Consider the following 25684-nt stretch of genomic DNA (forward strand, 5'->3'; position numbering starts at 1 on the left):
TTGAGTCCTCGAAACTTCTTTTTCAACAAACTCTAAACGCTTCATCATGTGTGAACATTAATGCTGACGGTGTAGTCTCCCTTTCCAAGAGTGAACGTTTTCTTCAGATTGCTGAGTTCCTTCCCTTGGTACAAGACGCGCACCTCGTATTCGCCATGGAAACCTTGCACTGTGAAATTGTCACCTGACTGGGATAGCACGTGCGACTCGTCCGTCATCCACTGGTTGTTGTAAAGGTCAAGGACACGACGTCCTGCTGCGGTCAGCTAACACAAGAAACAAGAGAATGATAGGCAAAAAATGAAGATTGCAAACTAGCTTTATTTTCAGTTAAAAGAAAAAAAAAATTACAAAGGAGCAAAAACATCAATAAACAATTTATTCCAAAAGAAAACAAGTCACGGGAAGCGATTTTATTCATTTGTGACCCTCCACCACGAAATGAGTCGCATGTCACCTCGCGCGGTTCTGCGCTAGGCGTAATATAAGTCCGGGGAGTGTCTGGTAACAGTGTGTGGGTCACCTTAGTCACAGGCTTATAACTCAAACAGTTTTCGCTCTTTTCTAAAACGGGTTTCACCACTGGATAGAGCATAAAAAACTCTTCATGAAAATGTAAAAATATGAAAATCATGCAAAGGTGACATGCGACTCATTTCGTGGTGGAGGGTCACATTTAGTCAATCTGTCAGACTCACAGAGTGATACTGAATGCACTGCATTACAGGAAGACATTGCTTTGCCGATACCCCGCGAGCGAAGAATAAGGGGGAAAATAAGCTAAAAATGAGAAGAACGATGTGGGCATGTACAAGAAGTGAAATAATGAAGAATAATAATAATAATAATTCTCTTTATTTATATAGCGCCTTATCCGAAGTTCAAAGCGCTTTTATGCCGTGTGAGATTGAATTTTTTACACAATATATCACGCATTCACATCGACCAGCAAACCTCAAGCCTGTTAGGCGAATGTTCACCTTTCGCGGCCTTTATTCCAAGTCACACGGGTATTTGATGGACATTTTTATCTATGCCTATACAATTTTGCCAGGAAAGACCCTTTTGTCAATCGTGGGATCTTTAACGTGCACACCCCAATATAGTGTACACGAAGGGACCTCGGTTTTTCGTCTCATCCGAAAGACTAGCACTTGAACCCACCATCTAGGTTAGGAAAGGGGGGAGAAAATAGCGGCCCGACCCAGGAATAAGAAATTAAAAGAGAAAATGTGATTAGTCGAAGATCACACATGCACGTACGTACGCAAATACACACGCATGCGTCCAGACAGAAAAGACACACTCCAGGATCCAGCCCGCAAACACACCTTCCAGACACTATAGCACGGCTTCTGTGCGCCTGTTACCTTGAGCCAACCTTCCGAAAAACACACCTTCCAGACTGTCACCTTGAGCCAACTTTCCCGAAAACACACCTTCCAGACACTACATGGGCTTCTGTGCGCCTGTCACCTTGAGCCAACCTTCCCACAAACACACCTTCCAGACACCAGCACGGCTTCTGTGCTCATGTGGCCTTGAGCCAACCTTCCCGAAAACACACCTTCCAGACACCACCAGGGCTTCTGAAAACACACCTTCCAGACACCACCAGGGCTTCTGAAAACACACCTTCCAGACACCACCAGGGCTTCTGAAAACACACCTTCCAGACACCACCAGGGCTTCTGAAAACACACCTTCCAGACACTACCGGGGCTTCTGTGCGCACGTGGCCTTGAACCAACCCACCTGCAGGTCATCTCCTCTGACCAGTGCCCCTTTCTCACCCCTCCAGTGCTGCTGGTCCCAGAATCCCCACATCAAGATGCCCTCCACAGCGGGGTGCGCGTACACAGCTCTCAGTGCGTGCTCGTAGTAGTCCGCTCTCCTGTTCTCGTCTGCTGCCCCCACATCTAGCTCTGTGGCCCAGATGGGCAGTCCGGCCTTGGCCAGTGTGTCCAGACGCCGCTGGCAGGCGAGGAAAGAATAAAACAAAGATGGAGGTTGGACACGATTTCAAAAGTAAACATAGCCGTTCTCGCCACCATGACGAATCGGTTTTGGTATTCCTGAACTGCATACACGTCACACTTCTAAGCAAGACCTGGCTATGAACAGATGAACTATTGCAAAGTCAAGCCCTCTATCTAGGCCTGAGTTTAGAGCGGACTGTTTTTTCGCCTTGTTGAATTCAACTTAGAAAGATGGTCCATATTGTCGTCTTCGCATTTTGAAAGTATACTTTTACGCGTGAACAGTGACTGTATTGGCTGTTACCTACGTTAGCATTGAACAGTTACTGTATTGGCTGTTACCTACGTTAGCATTGAACAGTTACTGTATTGGCTGTTACCTACGTTAGCATTGAACAGTTACTGTATTGGCTGTTACCTACGTTAGCATCGAACTGTTACTGTATTGGCTGTTACCTACGTTAGTCTTGTCAAGCCTGATTTGATTACTTCATTATCCCATTGCTGAGAAATCCGGGTCGCTTCCTCCCAGTGGAAAGCCTTCACCGTCGTGTGACAGCTTGCGATAGACATATGCCTGCTTGCTTCGGCCAAGAAACGCAAGAGTCATGCTTACCACTGTTATGTTTTCACTAGGATTGCATGCATAAAATAAGCACTATGCTTGAGTTAGAAATCCTAAATGCTATATATTGTTTATGTCATGATACAAATTGAATAAAGTCTTGTTTAAACCAAGAAACGCAAGAATGTAGATCACCTTGATAGCATGAGGGTCAGGCATGCGTTCATCCCCGAAGTGACACTGGACGCCCATCCCGTACAGACCCACATTGGCCGCCTTGAAGCGCTGGGCCTGGCGGAGGTACTCCTGCACACAACGAGAAGAGGAAACGCGCAATTATTTAGAACTCCGATAAACACGGTTATACGTTTTCAGTCTCTTGGCTTCATATGAATTGAGCTGCGTGTAATATCGCAAAGCTTCAGCGTTCGATGATGGTTGTGTCTAAATTTGTTGGCCCGTGATGTTGACAAAGTGAGCTGTCGGTCTATGAGGTCCTGGGTGCTGCCCCACAGATTGCAAAGCTTAACGCAATTAGGGAATATCGACGGTATTAATGTGCTGTTGGTGCAGGAACAATTCTGGCGAACAAGTGAGTTTCTCAAACTTATTAAACCAATGCACTACTTGCGATTTCTCATTATCAGCACCTAGATGTTTAAGTTTGTTGCAAAACTCTGTTCTTGAAATTTAGCTTATTTGCTTGAATCTGCACGCTTTCTGGTAGTTTGAGATTCTGTCAAATCGAAAGCCAATACGTATTTGGTATGAACTTTACTGATGCAGTTGTGTTCTTCAGGTTTAGATTAAACAACATATACAGCCCCATCGGTGTACTTGTAGTGACAATCGCCTGCAAGTGTCCTTTCGTGACTCACATCAGTGGACTCATCAGCGTTGACGACGCTGTAGTCGTTGAGGAAGAGCTTGACGCTGGGATCAGCCCGGTGAGCGATGCGGAACAGCTCCAGGTTGTAGTCAGGGTCGTGTAGTCTGTCCTGGTACCACTTCCCGTGGTCTGGCAGGTTTTCGTTGTTCACGTCCCAATGCTCCAGCCTAAAGCAAAACACGCAAAAGTGACATCTAAGTGTAAGCTCCTGCTGAGACATAACATAAGTGGATGGAACTCTGTAGCTTACTTCAGTTTGAAGTCTCACGAGCCTGAGATGTTCTTACAGTTAACAGCTGAACATTAACTCATTGCTCATTCACCTACTCGCTCACTTCCTGGCCTGCTTATTCCCTGTCCCCATCACTGAAATTCTTACAGTTATCAGTTGAACATTAACTCCATTGCTCATTCACCGACTCGCTCACCTCCTGGCCCGCTGTTTCACTGTCACCATCACTGACTTACTCGCCCTAGCTCTGTAAGTCGTCCGCCAACTAACTCACTCTCAAACTCAATTATGCATGCGCCAACATACATATTACTTTAATATTTGTTCTTCCGTTGCTCTGTCGCCGTTTCTTTACATAGCCGAATATTAGTTTCTACGAGATGACCCGATACTGATGTGATCTGTACCTGTCACTTGGTATAAAATCAATGTCTTGGGAAGTTATGTTTCAAGAAAATGCTGTGATCAGTTTGAAAAAAGTCCTTATAAGTCATCTGATCGTCGGTCGTATGTGGTAACAAAGAGGGGGTGAATCATAGAGGTACGAATTACTTAGACAAAGAAGGAGCAATAGTCCGTCCGTGAAAAATGAGTTGTAATTAATACAGTGGAACCCCCCCCCCCCTTTTTGAGACCCCCAAATTAAGACTCCGTCCCAATTAAAACCCTGTTTTCTCAGACTTTTTTTTAATAACCTCTGTACATATACCCCTATTTTAAGACTCCATCCTGTTTAAGACCTGATTTTCTCGGATTTTTGAAGGTCTTAAACGGGGGGTTCCACTGTATTGAGGGAGCCGTCATATAGAGGGGTCGTTAAGGGAGGTACCACTGTATTGAGGGGGCCGTCAAATGGAGGGGTCGTTAAGGGAAGTACCATTGTATTGAGGGAGCCGTCATATAGAGGGGTTGATAAGGGAGGTACCACTGTATTGAGGGAGCCGTCATATAGAGGGGTCGTTAAGGGAGGTACCACTGCTTTGAGGGAGCCGTCATATAGAGGGGTCGTTAAGGGAAGTACCACTGTATTGAGGGAGCCGTCATATAGAGGGGTCGTTAAGGGAGGTACCACTGCTTTGAGGGAGCCGTCATATAGAGGGGTCGTTAAGGGAAGTACCACTGTATTGAGGGAGCCGTCATATAGAGGGGTCGTTAAGGGAGGTACCACTGCTTTGAGGGAGCCGTCATATAGAGGGGTCGTTAAGGGAAGTACCACTGTATTGAGGGAGCCGTCATATAGAGGGGTCGTTAAGGGAAGTACCACTGTATTGAGGGAGCCGTCAAATGGAGGGGTCGTTAGGGGAAGTATCACTGTATTGAGGGAGCCGTCATATAGAGGGGTCGTTAAGGGAAGTACCATTGTATTGAGGGAGTCGTCAAATGGAGGGGTCGTTAAGGGAAGTACCATTGTATTGAGGGAGCCGTCATATAGAGGGGTCGTTAAGGGAAGTACCACTGTATTGAGGGAGCCGTCATATAGAGGGGTCGTTAAGGGAGGTACCACTGCTTTGAGGGAGCCGTCATATAGAGGGGTCGTTAAGGGAAGTACCACTGTATTGAGGGAGCCGTCATATAGAGGGGTTGTTAAGGGAAGTACCACTGTATTAAGGGAGCCGTCATATAGAGGGGTCGTTAAGGGAGGTACCACTGTATTGAGGGAGCCGTCATATAGAGGGGTCGTTAAGGGAGGTACCACTGCTTTGAGGGAGCCGTCATATAGAGGGGTCGTTAAGGGAAGTACCACTGTATTGAGGGGGGCGTCATATAGAGGGGTCGTTAAGGGAGGTACCACTGTATTGAGGGAGCCGTCATATGGAGGGGACGTTAAGGGAAGTACCTCTGTATTGAGGGAGCCGTGATATAGAGGGTCGTTAAGGGAAGTACCACTGTATTGAAGGAGCCGTCATATAGAGGGGTCGTTAAGGGAAGTACCACAGTATTGAGGGAGCCGTCATATAGAGGGGTCGTTAAGGGAGATACCACTGTATTGAAGGAGCCGTCATATAGAGGGGTCGTTAAGGGAAGTACCACTGTATTGAGGGGGCCGTAATATTGAGGGTTCGTTAAGGGAAGTACCACTGTATTGAGGGAGCCGTAATATAAAGGGGTCGTTAAGGGAAGTACCACTGTATTGAGGGAGCCGTAATATAGAGGGTCGTTAAGGGAAGTACCACTGTATTGAGGCAGCCGTCATATTGAGGGGTTGTTAAGGGAGGTACCACTGTATTAAGGGAGTCGTCATATAGAAGGGTCGTTAAGGGAAGTACCACTGTATTGAGGGAGCCGTCATATAGAGGGGTCGTTAAGGGAAGTACCACTGTATTGAGGGGGCCGTCATATAGAGGGGTCGTTAAGGGAGGTACCACTGTATTGAGGGAGCCGTCATATAGAGGGGTCTTCAAGGGAAGTACGTACCACTGTATTGAGGGAGCCGTCATATAGAGGGGTCGTTAAGGGAGGTACCACTGCTTTGAGGGAGCCGTCATATAGAGGGGTCGTTAAGGGAGGTACCACTGTATTGAGGGAGCCGTCATATAGAGGGGTCGTTAAGGGAAGTAGCTCTGTATTGAGGGAGCCGTCATATAGAGGGGTCGTTAAGGGAGGTACCACTGTATTGAGGGAGCCGTCATATAGAAGGGTCGTTAAGGGAGGTACCACTGTATTGGGGGAGCCGTCATATAGAGGGGTCGTTAAGGGAGGTACCACTGTATTGAGGGAGCCGTCATATGGAGGGGTCGTTAAGGGAAGTACCACTGTATTTTGTTTGTTTGTTTGTTTGTTTGCTTAACGCCCAGCCGACCACGAAGGGCCATATCAGGACGGTGCTGCTTTGACATATAACGTGCGCCACACACAAGACAGAAGTCGCAGCACAGGCTTCATGTCTCACCCAGTCACATTATTCTGACACCGGACCAACCAGTCCTAGCACTAACCCCATAATGCCAGACGCCAGGCGGAGCAGCCACTAGATTGCCAATTTTAAAGTCTTAGGTATGACCCGGCCGGGGTTCGAACCCACGACCTCCCGATCATGGGGCGGACGCCTTACCACTAGGCCAACCGTGCCGGTTACCACTGTATTGAGGGAGCCGTCATATAGAGGGGTCGTTGAGGGAAGTACCACTGTATTGAGGGAGCCGTCATATAGAGGGATCGTTAAGGGAAGTACTACTGTATTGAGGGAGCCGTCATATAGAGGGGTCGTTAAGGGAGGTACCACTGTATTGAGGGAGCCGTCATATAGAGGGGTCGTTAAGGGAGGTACCACTGTATTGAGGGAGCCGTAATATAGAGGGGTCGTTAAGGGAAGTACCACTGTATTGAGGGAGCCGTCATATAGAGGGGTCGTTAAGGGAAGTACCGCTGTACGAATGATAAAAGCAAGGATCTCACAGGCCTCTGGTGGCGTTCATGGTGTCCTGGATGTGCTGCAAGACGACCTGACGCAGCTCCTGTCCCGACAGCTGCTTGACCCACCCCGGGATGAACTCCGCCTTGGACCACACCAGGTTGTGGCCTCGCACCTTTAGCCTTCAATCAAATTGCTTGAAAAATTGAGGTCGCCACAGTGGCGCCTCAACTTTCACTAAAAGTCGCATATAACGTCATCAGAGACATTTTATCGCAAAAAACCACACACACACAAAACAAAAAACAAACAAGTCGCGTAAGGCGAAATTACTACATTTAGTCAAGCTGTCGAACTCACGGAATGAAACTGAACGCACTGAAGTTTTTCACCAAGACAGTACAGCTTCGTCAATCCCCGCGAGAAGGAAATCGCTCACCTTCCACGTGCAAAACGCAGTGAAATTAACACGCCAGAATAGCGCGGTAGCGTATTGTGCTACGCAAGAAAGCGCGATTTTCTGTATTCTTGTTAACTTTCGGAGCTTGTTTTGAATACAACCTATCATATCTATATGTTTTTGGAATCAGGAAATGATAAAGAATAAGATGAAATCATTTTTCGATCGATTTCTTAAATTTTTATCGTAAGACTAATTAATCTATTTTCGTTAATTGTGATCACATTTTAAGAGTAAACATGACATATGTAATATCTTGTTGATTCAGAATATGATGAAGAATACGATGCAATCAATTTTAAATCTGTTTGCGAAAAATCGATTTTAATGACAACTTTAATGAGCAAACTCATTAATTAATGTTTAAGCCTACAAGCTGAAATGCAATACCAAAGTCTGGGCTTCGTCGAAGATTAGTTTGGTTGAAAAATGAGAGCGTGACAGTGCCGCCTCAATTTTCACGAAAAGCCGGATATGACGTCATCAAAGCTATTTATCGAAAAAATGAAAAAAACGTCTGGAGATACCATACTCAGGATCTCTCATGTCAAGTTTCATGAAGATCGGTCAAATAGTTTTCTCTGAATCGCTCCACACACACACACACACACACACACACACACACACACACACACACACACACACACACACACACACACACACACACACACACACACACACACACACACACACATACACCTCGACCCTCGTCTCGATTCCCCTCTCTACGTTAAAACATTTAGTCAAAACTTGACTAAATGTAAAAACGTCAAGTCATATACATGTCAAGTACTCTGATTACTTTCATACACGAACTTAGTAGGCGTTTTACCCTTCATTACATTTAGTCAAGTTTTGACCTAATGTTTTAACATTATGTGTGTGTGTGTGTGTGTGCGTGTGTGTGTGTAGAGCGATTCAGAGTACTCTACTGGACCGATCTTTATGACATTTGACATGAGAGTTCCTGGGTATGATATCCCCGGATGTTTTTTTCTTTTTTTCGATAAATGTCTTTGATGACGTCATATCCGGCTTTTTGTAAAAGTTGAGGCGGTACTGTCACACCCTCATTTTTCAATCAAATTGATTGAAATTTTGGCCAAGCAATCTTCGACGAAGGCCGGACTTCGGCATTGCATTTCAGCTTGGTGGTTTAAAAATGAATTAATGACTTTGGTCATTAAAAATCAGAAAATTGTAATTAAATTGTTTTTTTTATAAAACGATCCAAATTTACGTTTATCTTATTCTTCATCATGTTCTGATTCCAAAAACATATAAATATGTTATATTCGGATTAAAAACAAGCTCTGAAAGTTAAAAATATAAAAATTATGATCAAAATTAAATTTCCGAAATCGATTTAAAAACAATTTCATCTTATTCCTTGTCGGTTCCTGATTCCATAAACATATAGATATGATATGTTTGGATTAAAAACACGCTCAGAAAGTTAAAACGAAGAGAGGTACAGAAAAGCGTGCTATGCAACACAGCGAAACCACTACCGCGCTAAACAGTCTCGTCAGTTTTACTGCGTTTTGCACGAGCGGCAGACTACGGTCATTGTGAAAAAATGCAGTGCGTTCACTTTCATTCTGTGAGTTCCACAGCTTGACTAAATGTAGTAATTTCGCCTTCCGCGACTTGTTGCTTTTTCTTTCCATGGTTATAATTTTTCGACATTATTCATCGTACAGTCTTTGAAATCGTCCCTGTCTATAGAGTTGTTGTATCATAATGAGGTGTGTCTAAGTAAAAACATAAAAACACCAAAGTGTGACATAAAATATAACATGACGGTAAACAGACCCATGTGCCCTGAGGCCATTGATGAGATCAAGCGCCGGTTGGAAGTCAATCTGGCCCTGAAACATACAGGGAGCGTTCTACATATACGTGTGTATAACATTATAAGTTGTTTGATGGGTTGTTGACAGACCAGCTTTTTTGTCGGTCCGAGGGGGGCATATCGACTTTTGTTTCATATTTATTGACCGCGGCCTTCGGCCTTGGTCAATAAATATGAAACAAAAGACGATATGCTCCCCCTCGGACCGACAAAAAAGCTGGTCTGACAAGAAACCTCCAAACATCGTTTTTGTCATCATTTTGGTAGTGAGAAAATAAGTGCACAATCAACACAGGAAGCCATGCTTTGAAACACGAGTATCGTTTTGATAACCACACGAGTTCCGTTTTGATAATCACTGGCAATCAAAGCTGGCGTGTGAAAGCAACTTTCTGTGTTTTTGAGTTCATAAAATGTTGGGAGGAATATGTCAGGTTTGAGGATGCACAGTTCTGTAGGTTCATCTCGGTATTCCACCCCCTCGGCTTTCAGTTGTAAATATTAAGCTTAGTGATCGAATGTGGAAGCTACGTTGGGTCAAAGGTCACAGAAGATTTGCGTCGTGCAGCGAAGTAAAGAATCGCGATCTTGTTTCCGACTCAGTGCCTCTTTGTTTTTCATTAGACCTGTCATTCTGCTTGCTCGGCTTTGTTAGATGTTTGCATGTCTTGTTGTTATTTTCTTTGCTTTTATTATTATTTCTTATTTGCGCTTCGTGTATCGATACAACGTCTTGTGCACGGGTCAAAATGTGTGTCAGGGGTCAATTGGTTTGACTTGAACTTGACGTTCGTGTTTCTCCGAACGTCTGTGTATCGAAACACAGATACACGCACTCCATGGCTTTGTAAGAAGACAAAACATATCGCTAGGTTTCATTTGTTTGTGATGAGTTTATGACCTTTCATGAAGTAGTTTTGTTTTTTGTTTACTTTTGCCAGTTGCCAGTTCGTTTGTGGAACTTTGCAAAGCAGTGTCGTGTCTGGGGAAACGCCAATGAAAATAGCCGAAGAATCCCCGAGCGTTTCTATTGGGGTTGCTTTTGATTATATATGTATAACCTGCTTCCTGCAACTATGGTAACCGGGGATTTATTGGCTGGGGAACATGAGATTTATTTCCCAGGTGCTTGTGAATGAAAACTCGTGAAAATGATGACAATGCCATTAAATAACCAGTTTTGTCATCATTTTCACGAGTTTTCATTCATAAGCACCTGGGAAATAAATGTCATGTTCCCCGGGGAATAAATCCCCGGTTACCATAGTTGCAGGAAGCCATATTACATGGATAATCAAAAGCAAACCCAATAGAAACGCTCGAGGATTCTTCGGCTCTTTTCATTGGCGTTTCCCCAGACCTAAACAGACGACACTGCTTCGCCAAGTTCCAAATACGAACTGGCAAACTGGCAAATGTAAACAAAAAACAAAACTACCTCATCAAAGGTCATACATTTATGCTTTATCGCAAACAAATGAAACCTATCGATATGTTTTATCTTCTCACAAAGTCATGGAGTGCGTGTATCTCTGTTTGGAGAAACACGAACGTCAAGTTTAAGTCAAACCAATTGACCCCTGACACACACATTTTGACCCATGCACAAGACGTTGTATCGATAAACTAAGCGCAAATAAAAAAATAATAATAAAAAAGCAAAGAATATAGCAACAAGAAATGAAGACATCTGACAAAGCCGAGCAAGCAGAATGACAAGTCTAATGAAAAACAGAGAGGCAATGAGAAACAAGATCGCGATTATCTTTCCTTCGCGGCACGACGCAAATCGTTTGTGTCCTTTGACCCAATTCGTGCAGTGCTGCACGATGCAAATCTTCTGTGACCTTTGACTCAACGTAGCTTCAATATTCGATTACTAATATTTACCACTAAAAACCGAGGGGTGGAATACCGAGAGGGGCAGGGTGGTAGGGCGATGGTGAAATGTAATGAAGAGACACGTGTAGCAATAAGAGAAAACCTATTCTGCAATAACACAAACAAGAACAAAAAACCCAACACTGACCTATATGAATATTTAATCAATAATATGATCGTCTGCGTTGCAGGTGTGCAAGTGAAGGGTTGGGGGGGGGGGGGGTAACTTGATCATTAATTTGTGTGTGTCAGTGTTTGTGTTCATGGACTGATTGTGAGGGAGGGGGAGGGTGGGGTGGGGTGTGTTTCAGGTTTTGGTGTGGGTATGAAACGAGCAAAACAATACCCACACCACAAAATCTTGGAGGCAAAAAACACTCGCCGTCGCATCATTTTGTCCGCACAATATTATATGCACCAACAACCGGAAAGAAAGGTGACAATGGAAAAAGACTCATCTTTGCTTCCTGCGATTCCTTGCCCCCCGACTCGAACGTCGCACGATAATCCACATAACAGATCTGTTGTGAGATGGTCAACGCTGACTGTGCAAGCAAATCACCTCGTTTGAAATACGACAATCCCATCGCTCGAATGCAACATGTGGGCACTATCGTCTCAAAGGCGCTTACTGTTGGTTTCACACACCACTCTGTAGTCGGAACCTACAGAACTTCGCATCCTCAAACCTGACATACTTGTCTCAACATTATAAACTCAAATCACACACAGTAAGTTGCTTTCGCACGCCAGCTTTGAACAACGTGCTGGGGCCCCGAACATGCATTATAATAACAGAACTCGCGTTTCAAACCATGGCTCCCTGTGTTGATTTTTCACTTAATGTTGAACCACCAAAATGATGACAAAAACGATGTTTGATGGTTTGTTGCCAGACCAGCTTTTTTGTCGGTCCGAGGGGGGCATATCGACTTTTGTTTCATATTTATTGACCGCGGCCTTCGGCCTTGGTCAATAAATATGAAACAAAAGACGATATGCTCCCCCTCGGACCGACAAAAAAGCTGGTCTGTCAACAACCCATCAAACATCTTATATTGTCCCAAACTCTTAACTGAACACTGGTGTTTGCCATGGTTACACATGTTGCTAGTAGAATGATGTACTATGTCACACTGGTGTTTGCCATGGTTACACATGTTGCTAGTAGAATGATGTACTATGTCACACTGGTGTTTGCCATGGTTACACATTTTGCTAGTAGAATGATGTACTATGTCACACTGGTGTTTGCCATGGTTACACATGTTGCTAGGAGAATGATGTACTATGTCACACTGGTGTTTGCCATGGTTACACATGTTGCTAGTAGAATGATGTACTATGTCACACTGGTGTTTGCCATGGTTACACATGTTGCTAGGAGAATGATGTACTATGTCACACTGGTGTTTGCCATGGTTACACATGTTGCTAGTAGAATGATGTATTATGTCACACTGGTGTTTGCCATGGTTACACATGTTGCTAGGAGAATGATGTACTATGTCACACTGGTGTTTGCCATGGTTACACATGTTGCTAGGAGAATGATGTACTATGTCACACTGGTGTTTGCCATGGTTACACATGTTGCTAGGAGAATGATGTACTATGTCACACTGGTGTTTGCCATGGTTACACATGTTGCTAGTAGAATGATGTACTATGTCACACTGGTGTTTGCCATGGTTACACATGTTGCTAGTAGAATGATGTACTATGTCACACTGGTGTTTGCCATGGTTACACATGTTGCTAGTAGAATGATGTACTATGTCACACTGGTGTTTGCCATGGTTACACATGTTGCTAGTAGAATGATGTACTATGTCACACTGGTGTTTGCCATGGTTACACATGTTGCTAGTAGAATGATGTACTATGTCACACTGGTGTTTGCCAAGGTTACACATGTTGCTAGTAGAATGATGTACTATGTCACAATGGCAGGGGTGAGTTTTGGCGCTCGCCCGCTCGCCAGCGGCGACTTCAAATCGCGTCGGGCGAGTTCGAAATTCCTCTGAAATCGCCCGCCGGGCGAGTTCAAATTTTGCTGAAGTACAAAGTCGTTAGGCAACGTAGTCAATCGGAACGGCCGGCGAACAAATATCTCTGCGGGCGATCTCAAAATCTGTCACTTCTCTACTGCCCACTCATCCCCCCCCCCTTCCCCCCACTTTGAGGACTCAGGACTACCATCAATCAATGTCAGACACATTGGCTGGACAGCTACCCCCCTCCGCCTCACTTGACCGTGTCATCACCCCTCCAGTGCCACGAGCCGCTGGCGATTGCATCAGCAGTCAAAATAGTTAAACCCCCCCCTCCGTCCCCCCTCTTTGCGCTATTCACTTCACCCCCTCTCTGATCTTATCCTGCGCTCACCAATCCTTCAGAGACTTTCACATGTTGTAAAACAGTTTCCTCTCAGATAAAAACTCGGTCATTGACCCCGAGTAAGAAGGTCAGTGTCTCGACAGGCAGCTGTGTTCAGATTGCAAGTAATGGTCATTGACCCAGGTCTCAAGGCCAACCAGCTTTTACAATGCATCTGCCTTTGATCTGACCGCCCATCCAGAGCAAACATATTCCCCCTAGCCCTCTGTATTTTTCCTTTGATGTGCCTGCTATGTACCACTGATCCAGTTTCTGGGAAATGTATATATATAATTATGTCATTGACTGCAGGGATACTCATTGAGACCGTTTTCCCAAATATGTTAACACCAGCTTTGCTGACCAACTTAGTACAAGTAGTGACAGTACTACTGCTGTCAATTATTTCCCTTCAACTAAGGAAGTAAAAAAAACCCACCCAGATCCACTATATAAATAAGAAAAGACAGACCTTCAACAATAGGACAAGGGATGCAACTCTGCTGAATCAAAAGCATAAAGATCACCTGTGAACAATTCTAGGATCAGGAAATCTGAACATCTGTTTGTTTTCATTAGGAAATAGAAATGAAATGTAATGCTTTTGATTATTTATGACTCAAGCTGTGGTAAATTTGGCTGGTATGCAACTTTTACAGTACTATTAATAACACAGACATAAAGAAAAAGAAACAAAACAAGAAAGCAACTTGGAAAAATGTTTTGTTTGTAGTCAGTTTTTTATACTTGGTTTTATACAACAAAAAACATAATTTAAATTAAAAAAAAATGCTGATTTACTCTTTTGTAGTGTGTGTTTATGTGGTAAGTAAAGTTCCATAGTAAATTACTTTGTAAATTGTGTGGTTGGGGTACATAAAGGGGGTAACTTTTAGTGAGGTTTAGTGTGTGATTGTGTGACAGGGTGTGAATGTGGTTTTGATTTCTTGTTTCTTTGTGGCGGCTTTTATTTTAAATTCTTTATTAAAACAAGGTTAATTATCATTATATTAAAACATAGCATTTTAGTCATCAAGTTTTCTGTGTGTTTGTGGTAGTTATTAGTAGTGCAAATCCACATGTATGCATTATAAGTATGAATGTACGTCTTTTGTGTATGTAGTTAGCAAGCGACGAGCCGCTGGGGCGGTTGTAAGAAATCCCGGCAAGTTGGGGGCCGGTTGGGATTTGGGGGGGCCGGTTCAATTTTTGACTTACCGGCCCCCCTGGCCGGTAGCAAAAAAAGTTAAGGTACACCCCTGCAATGGTGTTTGCCATGTTACACATGTTGCTAGGAGAATGATGTACTATGTCACACTGGTGTTTGCCATGGTTACACATGTTGCAAGTAGAATGATGTACTATGTCACACTGGTGTTTCCCATGGTTACACATTTTGCTAGTAGAAAGATGTACTATGTCACACTGGTGTTTGCCTTGGTTACACATGTTGCTAGTAGAATGATGTACTATGTCACACTGGTGTTTGCCATGGTTACACATGTTGCTAGTAGAATGATGTACTATGTCACACTGGTGTTTGCCATGGTTACACATGTTGCTAGTAGAATGATGTACTATGTCACACTGGTGTTTGCCATGGTTACACATGTTGCTAGTAGAATGATGTACTATGTCACACTGGTGTTTGCCATGGTTACACATGTTGCTTGTAGAATGATGTACTATGTCACACTGGTGTTTGCCATGGTTACACATGTTGTTAGGAGAATGATGTACTATGTCACACTGGTGTTTGCCATGGTTACACATTTTGCTAGTAGAATGATGTACTATGTCACACTGGTGTTTGCCATGGTTACACATGTTGCTAGTAGAATGATGTACTATGTCACACTGGTGTTTGCCATGGTTACACATGTTGCTAGGAGAATGATGTACTATGTCACACTGGTGTTTGCCATGGTTACACATGTTGCTAGGAGAATGATGTACTATGTCACACTGGTGTTTGCCATGGTTACACATGTTGCTAGTAGAGTGTTGTACTATGTCACACTGGTGTTTGCCATGGTTACACATGTTGCTAGGAGAATGATGTACTATGTCACACTGGTGTTTGCCATGGTTACACATGTTGCTAGGAGAATGATGTACTATGTCACACTGGTGTTTGCCATGGTTACACATGTTGCTAGGAGAATGATGTACTATGTCACACTGGTGTTTGCCATGGTTACACATGTTGCTAGGAGAATGATGTACTATGTCACACTGGTCACAACAAGTGTGTTAAAAAATGGAACAGTTCAGTTTTGAGTGCAGATGAAGATATAAAACGTAGCTGTGCTTTCATGCATTTTGCGTGTTATTATTCTCCAAGCCATTGAAGTAGTAATAACAACTGGAACGTCTTGAAACCAAACTTCCAAACCCCGCCCACGCTCCCGCCCTCCCTGTCTTCTACGAGGACCGTCTTCCTTTCAACTAAGTATAATGTTTCACTTAGGCCAAACAAAATTGTCATCATTTTCACGAGTTTTCATTCACAAGCACCTGGGAAATAAATCTCATGTTCCCCGGGGAATAAATCCCCGGTTACCATAGTTGCAGGAAGCCATATTACATGGATAATCAAAAGCAAACCCAATAGAAACGCTCGAGGATTCTTCGGCTCTTTTCATTGGCGTTTCCCCAGACCTAAACAGACGACAAGACACTGCTTTGCAAAGTTCCAAAAACCAACTGGCAAACTGGCAAAAGTAAACAAAAAAACAAAACTACTTCAATAAATTCGTCACAAACAAATGAAACCTACCGATATGTTATGTCTTCTTACAAAGTCATGGAGTGCGTGTATCGATCTGTGTTTCGATACACAGACGTTCGGAGAAACACGAACGTCACAGTCAAGTTCAAGTAAAACGACACCTGACACACACATTTTGACCCGTGCACAAGACGTTGTATCGATAAACGAAGCACAAATAAGAAACAATAATAAAAGCAATGAAAAACAAAGAGGTACGGAGTCGGAAACAAGATCGCGATTCTTTCCTTCGCTGCACTACGCAAATCTTCTGTGACCTTTGACCAAACGTAGCTTCCACATTCGATCACTCAGCTTAATATTTACAACAGAAAGCCGAGGGGGTGGAATACCGAGATGAACCTACAGAACTGTGCATCCTCAAACCTGACATATTCATCCCAACTCATTTAATGAACTCAAAAACACAGAAAGTTGCTTTCACACGCCATCTTTGATTGCCAGTGGTTATCAAACCGGGACCCGTGTGGTTATCAGCACGGGACCCGTATTTCAAAGCATGGCTCCCTGGGTTGATTGTGCACTTGTTTTCTCACTACCAAAATGATGACAAAAACGATGTTTGATGGTTTGTTGACAGACCAGCTTTTTTGTCGGTCCTCGGGGGGCATATCGACTTTTGTTTCATATGTATTGACCGCGGCCTTCGGCCTTGGTCAATAAATATGAAACAAAAGACGATATGCTCCCCCTCGGACAGACAAAAAAGCTGGTCTGTCAACAACCCATCAAACATCTTATAATATACGTTGGTTTAGGGTAACCCGACCGACCCTATTTTTTCCCGCCGACCCTAAAACCTTTTTCTTCATTTAAAAAAACAACAACTAACTTTTGGCACATTTTGCGAACCATACTGAGACTAAGGGAAGTAACCTCCTAAATTAAAAAATAAAAATAAAATAAAAAAGCCGACCTACCGACCCTTTTTTTGGTGGTCACGTTACCCGAAACCAACATATAGGCCCTATATTTTGTGTGGCCTTAGGTCCCGCAGTCACTTTCTTCTTCGTCTTGTAAGTGCAAGGTCAAGGACAATTATCCTTTCAAGGAAGGAAAGTGTAACGAAAGAAAGGAACGACCATTACGAAAAGCAATTCACCAGCCAGAGGAACAGACCTACCCTGGTGGGTTCCATCATGCGCCACTTGAGGTACCACTCTGGCACAGCCCAGTTGAAGTTGTTGTGAATGAAGTCACGGTACTTGTTGACCCGTCCCTTCGTGTACACTGGCGACCGTACCGACGTGCCAAAGGGGAACGACTTCTTCTTCTGCGTCACCTGTGGACAATGCTTCATACGTTACGCCAAAAAGAAAAATATGTCTGTTTCCGGTAACATCGCCGAAAAAAATAGGGTCGGTCGGTCTTTTTTTTATTTTTTATTTTTTTACCTTTTTTTAACATTTAGTCAAGTTTTGACTAAATGTTTTAACATAGAGGGGGAATCGAGACGAGGGTCGTGGTGTATGTGTGTGTGTCTGTCTGTCTGTGCGTGTGTGTGTGTAGAACGATTCAGACCAAACTACTGGACCGATCTTTATGAAAATTGACATGAGAGTTCCTGGGATTGATATCCCCGGACATTTTTTTTTCTTTTTTTCGATAAATACTTTTGATGACGTCATATCCGGCTTTTTGTAAAAGTTGAGGCGGCACTGTCGCACCCTCATTTTTCAATCAAATGGATTGAAATTTTGGCCAAGCAATCTTCGACAAAGGCCGGACTTCGGTATTGCATTTCAGCTTGGTGGCTTAAAAATTAATGAATGACTTTGGTCATTAAAAATCTGAAAATTGTAAAAAAAAAAATGTTTTTATAAAACGATCCAAATTTACGTTCATCTTATTTTTCATCATTTTCTGATTCCAAAAACATATAAATATGTTATATTTGGATTACAAACAAGCTCTGAAAATTAAAAATATAAAAATTATGATCAAAATTAAATTTTCGAAATCAATTTAAAAACACTTTCATCTTATTCCTTGTCGGTTCCTGATTCCAAAAACATATAGATATGATATGTTTGGATTAAAAACACGCTCAGAAAGTTAAAACGAAGAGAGGTACAGAAAAGCGTGCTATCCTTCTCAGCGCAACTACTACCCCGCTCTTCTTGTCAATTTCACTGCCTTTGCCACGAGCGGTGGACTTACGATGCTACGAGTATACGGTCTTGCTGAAAAATTGCATTGCGTTCAGTTTCATTCTGTGAGTTCGACAGCTTGACTAAATGTTGTATTTTCGCCTTACGCGACTTGTTTACATTTTGTTAACGTCTTTTTACGTGTTTTTTTTTTTTACCCGGCGTCATTGGCCGCCATGTTATTTTTCGCGTGACGACGAAAACGGGAGGTAAATCTCTTCGATTGTGAAGTCTCATCGATCGATTACCTCCCGTTTTTTTGTTGTTGGTGCGAAAAGCGAAAAAACCTTTAGGGTCGGCGCTTAAAAATAGGCTCGGTCGGGTTACCGGAAACAGACATATTTTTCTTTTTGGCCTTAGCACATACACACCCCCCCCACACACACACACACACACACATACACACACACACACACACACACACACACACACACACACACACACACACTATTGCGACAAATTTTGCTCCCAAACTAAAGCATCAATTGTCGTGTGATTTCATTCAAACTGTCTACGCCATTCGAATTCTAAATTCTCCGCAATAGTTTTTACACCCCCGGTATAGGGGTGTGTATAGGATTCGGTCGATGTGTTTGTTTGTTTGTTTGTGTGTTTGTGTTCGCATATAGATCTCAAGAATGAACGGACCGATCGTCACCAAACTTGGTGAACAGGTTCTATACATTCCTGAGACTGTCCTTACAAAAATTGGGACCAGTCAAACACACGGTTAGGGAGTTATTGCTGGATTAAGATTCTACAAGGACTTATAGAGGGACATATTAATGGTCAAAGGGAAATAACCTTCTCAGTTGCTGGCAGTGAGAATGGTAAGGACGGGGGTGTTTTTCCCACCTCGGAGGAATTTCTTGTTGTCTCTTGTTATTAGAGTTTTTATTTTTTAATTTTTTATATTTTTTACATGTATAGTCTTTACATTTCATGTGCTAAGTTTTTTAGTTTGATACATGTTTGAGGGCCATATCATACACTCTTCTGTTTACCTAGAAAATCAATTTCTGTTCATATTTGCTGTGTTGAGTACGGTCGCTTGCTTTGGAGAGGCCTAAGCTTATATCACGTGGATATCTGTGTGTTCACAGGCTAACAATTAGTGACAGGAACGTTTCCGGAAAGAGAAATTCAATCAAAGACGCTTTTATCTTTTGTTTCTTTTGAGTTGCCTTTTCTGCTAGTTTCTTTTTTGCAGGAAGTGTCATTGTCTTTTTATGGTACAATATACTTTGATTGTCTCGTTTTTTCCTGTGGCCTTAGTCAATTTGGTAAATTCTGCCCCTTTAAATGTCTTTTCCCTCCATGCAGTAGTTAACTGTGTAGAGACTTAACACAACTGTGAAGAGACTTAACACAACTGTGAAGAGACTTAACACAACTGTGTAGAGACTTACAAGGATGACAACGTCGCTTTTGGAGATGTGCCCAGGCGTACTCACTCTGAAAAACACACTCACAAGGGATGAGAATACTATTATGGGACTTTCTACAGCCAGAACACTAGTACTTAACCGGTAGACAGTGCAAACTCCTACTGGTGCCCGTTGTAAACGTTATAATAGAAGCATGTGTTCAATAAAAAACAAAACTTGACTAAATGTAAAAAGAACACCCTATGCAAAGGTGTGGAGGACCTTGCACAGACAGACTGACAGTATGTGTGTGATTGTGTGTGTGTGCGTGCGTGCGCGTGCGTGTGTGCGTGTGTGCGTGTGTGCATGCGTGCGTGCGTGTGTGTGTGTGTGTGTGTGTGTGTGTGTGTGTGTGTGTGTGTGTGTGTGTGTGTGTGTGTGTGCGTGTGCAGAGAACAAGAACACAGAACATAGACATGATAGGACAGACAGATACACAGACAGACAGACAGACAGACAGACAGACAGATAGACAGACATACAGATACACAGACAGACAGACAGACAGACAGACAGACAGACAGACAGACAGACAGACAGACAGACAGACAGACAGACAGACAGATACACAGACAGACAGACAGACAGATACACAGACAGACAGACAGACAGATACACAGACAGATACACAGACAGACAGACAGACAGACAGATACACAGACAGACAGACAGACAGATACACAGACAGACAGACAGACAGACAGAAAGACAGACACACAGATACACAGACAGACAGAGAGTGAGACAGACAGATACACAGACAGACAGACAGACAGGCAGACAGACAGACAGACAGACAGACAGACAGATACACAGACAGACAGACAGACAGACAGACAGATACACAGACAGACAGACAGACAGACAGATCAATTCACCTTCTGTCTCCCTATTTCCTCTATTTCCACATTCTCCTTTTTCGATTTAACGAATCTACCAGTGTACCATTATGCTCTTGATTTTAAATTGTTAGTGAAAAAAGGAGTGCTTGCTGCAAGGCATTAGTGTGTACGGGGTGTGTGACTAACCTGACATGAATTGGACTCGTTCGTAGCCGACGTATCTCCTGATCAGAGGTATTCCTCATGTATGCGTCAGCATCGCCCACGTCATTGATGGATACGTCATCCATTAGGTACGTCACGGAGGGGTCAACGATTTGGAAGTACACTCGCGCCTTCGTCAGTGCTATTCCGAGGGTGAAATACAGAAATTGAAGTTAAGTTGTTCTCAAAACATACGATACAAATTCGTGCAAAGCCAGGCGGTGACATTATTTCTTCTTCTTCTTCGTTCATGGGCTGATACTCCCACGTTTACTCATGTTTTTGCACGAGTGGGTTTTAACGTTTTTACCCCGCTATTCAGGCAGCCATACGCCGCTTTCGGGAGAAGCATGCTGGGTATTTTCGTGTTTCTATAACCCACCGAACTCTGACATGGATTACAGGATCTTACAGGTCTGCATATAAGCTTACCTGGAAAAATCTCCACCCTTAACCCACCAGGCAGCCGCGGCCGGGATTTGAACACACGACCTTCCGATTAGGAAGCCGATGACTTATCCACTAGGCCACTGGTCCACAGTTAATATGACTAAGTCACCGAGACAAACTTCATTCTCCAAACACTGAAGAGATTCCAACATGAGCTAGCAGCAGCAAAGCCAAAGACGCAACCACTCATGTGGACATTCAAGTTCATATCAAGACGTTGCAAAAGAACTATAAACATTGACAAGTCCAGAGGACTTTACCGTGGGTCGTCTGGGCTGCTGTGATGTCCGTATTAATACCAAAGAAGGCATTACACCAGTAAAGAAACTATGCTAAGATACAATCCTGCATCTCACCACAGTGTCTAGAAACATGCACGGGGATCCGTCCCAGTGGCGCTGACGTCTGTCCTTTGCACAACAGCGAGCTCAAGTGAACAACCAAAGAAGTCACTACACCGACGAAGAAAGTAAACCAAGAAACAGGCAAGAATCCAAGTAAATACTGTCACCAGAAGAAAGTAAACCAAGATACAGTCAATAATCCAAGTAAGTACTGTCACCAGAAGAAAGTAAACCAAGATACAGTCAATAATCCAAGTAAGTACTGTCACCAGAAGAAAGTAAACCAAGATACAGTCAACAATCCAAGTAAGTACTGTCACCAGAAGAAAGTAAACCAAGATACAGTCAACAATCCAAGTAAGTACTGTCACCAGAAGAAAGTAAACCAAGATACAGTCAATAATCCAAGTAAGTACTGTCACCAGAAGAATGTAAACCAAGATACAGTCAACAATCCAAGTAAGTACTGTCACCAGAAGAATGTAAACCAAGATACAGTCAACAATCCAAGTAAGTACTGTCACCAGAAGAATGTAAACCAAGATACAGTCAATAATCCAAGTAAGTACTGTCACCAGAAGAATGTAAACCAAGATACAGTCAATAATCCAAGTAAGTACTGTCACCAGAAGAATGTAAACCAAGATACAGTCAACAATCCAAGTAAGTACTGTCACCAGAAGAAAGTAAACTAAGATACAGTCAACAATCCAAGTAAGTACTGTCACCAGAAGAATGTAAACCAAGATACAGTCAATAATCCAAGTAAGTACTGTCACCAGAAGAATGTAAACCAAGATACAGTCAATAATCCAAGTAAGTACTGTCACCAGAAGAATGTAAACCAAGATACAGTCAACAATCCAAGTAAGTACTGTCACCAGAAGAAAGTAAACCACGATACAGTCAACAATCCAAGTAAGTACTGTCACCAGAAGAATGTAAACCAAGAAACAGTCAACAATCCAAGTAAGTACTGTCACCAGAAGAATGTAAACCAAGATACAGTCAACAATCCAAGTAAGTACTGTCACCAGAAGAAAGTAAACCAAGATACAGTCAACAATCCAAGTAAGTACTGTCACCAGAAGAAAGTAAACCAAGATACAGTCAACAATCCAAGTAAGTACTGTCACCAGAAGAATGTAAACCAAGATACAGTCAACAATCCAAGTAAGTACTGTCACCAGAAGAAAGTAAACCAAGATACAGTCAACAATCCAAGTAAGTACTGTCACCAGAAGAAAGTAAACCAAGATACAGTCAACAATCCAAGTAAGTACTGTCACCAGAAGAAAGTAAACCAAGATACAGTCAACAATCCAAGTAAGTACTGTCACCAGAAGAATGTAAACCAAGATACAGTCAACAATCCAAGTAAGTACTGTCACCAGAAGAAAGTAAACCAAGATACAGTCAACAATCCAAGTAAGTACTGTCACCAGAAGAAAGTAAACCACGATACAGTCAACAATCCAAGTAAGTACTGTCACCAGAAGAAAGTAAACCACGATACAGTCAACAATCCAAGTAAGTACTGTCACCAGAAGAAAGTAAACCAAGATACAGTCAACAATCCAAGTAAGTACTGTCACCAGAAGAAGCTGCGGAAGAGCCTTGCACATGGCTCCGTCCTGATTACACTCTAACGACCGTCCTGATTACACTCTAACGACCGTCCACTGCGCTGATTGCATGACTGATTCAAAACACACGAACACATTACACCAACAGAGAAACCAGGCTAAGAACAGCCAAGAAAGCAAACAAACAATGACTCTCATCCCAGGGTCTTGATGAAGAAACGTCGACGTGAATCTAAGCTGGTGCGACTCAGGTATGTCTTTTGAGCTACAGTGACCTCCAACGAAGAAACGGCCAAGAAAGCAAAAAACACCGACTCTCATCAGAGGAGAAGGATCCGTGCACGTGAATCCATCCTATTGCCCCTGTTGTCTGCCGTTTGCGTTAAAGTGACCTCAGCTAAAAAGGCAAAGAATGCACGACCCCGATGCCGAACTAAGCCGAGGAACCAAACAAACACTGACTCTCATCAGAAAGCCTTGAAAAGGATCCGTGCTCGTGAATCAATCCCCATGTTGGTGACGTATGTCGTGTGCACTACAGTGACGTCAGGTGTACACCAGTGAAGGAAAGGCCAAGAAGACACACGAACACTTACCCACGTCAGAAGGCCTTGAGAAAGACCCGTGCACGTGAATCCATCCCGCTGACACTGTGACGTCAGTCATCTGCGCTGCAGTGATGTCCCCTGTCTTGCCGTCTGGGGACACATTCACACGGACATTCCTCATATTCGCGTCACTTGTGCCATCAATTATCGGTGTATTTGTACGTTACCTTAACACTTTTGTAAATAACGCATTGAAAATTCTAATTCAGATTTGTTATCCCGACCCAAACAACCCACCCCCATACTATCTTGTTTTTGTCTCTTGCCATCACTGAGGGATGTCCATCAGAGACAGACTTACATACAGGCAGACACTCCCTCTTTAGGTCGAGGGCTGGATGTAAAAAGCAGATCACTGCTTAATACATTACCCTCGTTAAATAAATAATATTATTGTCATTGTCATCGTCATTGTCATTGTCATTGTCTCTCTTCAAATGACACGAAAGAAAGACGTACCGGGGTAGTAGAGCTGTATCTGAAACTGCACTGTGTGACTCTTGCCTGCGTCACTCAGCAGTTTAAAGTAGGCGCTGACGTCATAGCGTCGACCGGGCTGAACGGCTACATACTGTGATGGCGATTCCCATGGATGATGCCTGGAGAGAGTCACATAATGACACACAATTAAACAGATACAATGTCCATACAAACAACAAACAAACAAAAACATCAACAACAAGATGTCTCTTTTTGATCCTCTGTTTCGAAGTGAAATCTCTGACGTCAAAAAGCCAAACTAAGTCAGAAAGGACGTCGTAACGTGAATAATTGCAATGGAGTCACGTGACAATTTTGTCACTTCTTCTGCAAGTCTTCCGAGGAAGAGACAAATAATTTCGAAAACGAAGTTTGTCTCGGTGACTTCAACATATCAGCAGTAGAAAATTAATCGTAAGCTAATTGCCAGGCAGTGCATGTATCGGTATCGTATATAATTAATAACACAAGCAAGTATGACGTAATATAACGAAGACCAGGCTTGAACGGTGAGAAAGTGTGGCAGTGACTTCCACGGGATATGTCTAAACACATAAAGAACCAAATTGCTTTCACTCTTTGATCTTGCCACAGCTTCATAAGACCTTGACCTTGACCAACCTTCCCGTGGCCTTGACCGAGTGCTGACCCGAGTGACCCTCATTGGTCGGATCGCAGTGCATCTCCCAGCAGTCCCATTGGGACATCCAGGATTCGAACCCGCCATTAGTTATCAATTCTTTGCCTTTGCTCCAAGAAAACACACAGACAAAGACAAGAAGCCATCCTAACATGGTGATTTCTTTTCTGGTCGTCGGAGAAAACAAACTGATTTTCTTTGTATACCAGATAACAATCTCCTATGATCTAATTTCCAAAAGCGATTTTATGTTAAAGGTGTTTTTTCTTCAATAGTGAGTTCATGTAGCGTCAGGCTTCCTTTGCCATGAGAGATACTGAGATGCATCAATCTCAGACATCACTTTTGACAGGGAGTGTCCTATTTAAACAAAAAAAATTCTAAAACATGTTTATTTCTCGCTCTCACGCGCAGTCACCATTGTTCTGCGTTCTTAAACAATATTTCTACAGAAAGATATTTTTTATTTTTTATTTTTTTATTCTCTTTTTGTGCAGTGTTTTTTTTTTTACATGTATATGCTGTACATTACAGGACATCACCTAACCGAAAGGACAGAATCATATAACA

The 25684-nt window shown here is 43.0% G+C and overlaps 1 protein-coding gene across 1 annotated transcript; it reads right to left on the reverse strand.

The window, feature by feature from the left end:
* Window positions 1–25432, reverse strand: LOC138952184 (uncharacterized). The gene is made up of 12 exons (XM_070323782.1): window positions 25096–25432; window positions 24454–24593; window positions 23983–24084; window positions 20989–21148; window positions 19943–19988; window positions 17507–17665; window positions 9293–9348; window positions 7062–7199; window positions 3423–3600; window positions 2740–2850; window positions 1756–1974; window positions 1–266 (listed from the first exon to the last, which is right to left on the reverse strand). Exons 1-12 carry the CDS (start codon window positions 25266–25268, stop codon window positions 45–47), a joined length of 1704 nt encoding a protein of 567 aa, XP_070179883.1. The 5' UTR covers window positions 25269–25432; the 3' UTR covers window positions 1–44.
* Between the last annotated feature and the right edge of the window lie 252 nt (window positions 25433–25684).

This window comes from Littorina saxatilis, linkage group LG17 (genome assembly GCF_037325665.1).
Source record: "Littorina saxatilis isolate snail1 linkage group LG17, US_GU_Lsax_2.0, whole genome shotgun sequence".
Taxonomy (NCBI): domain Eukaryota; kingdom Metazoa; phylum Mollusca; class Gastropoda; order Littorinimorpha; family Littorinidae; genus Littorina; species Littorina saxatilis.

Bases quoted from the DNA above. Each gene is read 5' to 3' on its own strand.
- LOC138952184 (XM_070323782.1), bottom strand. From the start codon at position 25,268: ATGTTAGGATGGCTTCTTGTCTTTGTCTGTGTGTTTTCTTGGAGCAAA. The intron at 24,594-25,095 runs GTTGGTCAAGGT...GACTCTCTCCAG, and splicing joins TCGGTCAAGGCCACGGGAAG to GCATCATCCATGGGAATCGC. The intron at 17,666-19,942 runs GTAAGTCTCTAC...CATTGTCCACAG, and splicing joins AAAGCGACGTTGTCATCCTT to GTGACGCAGAAGAAGAAGTC.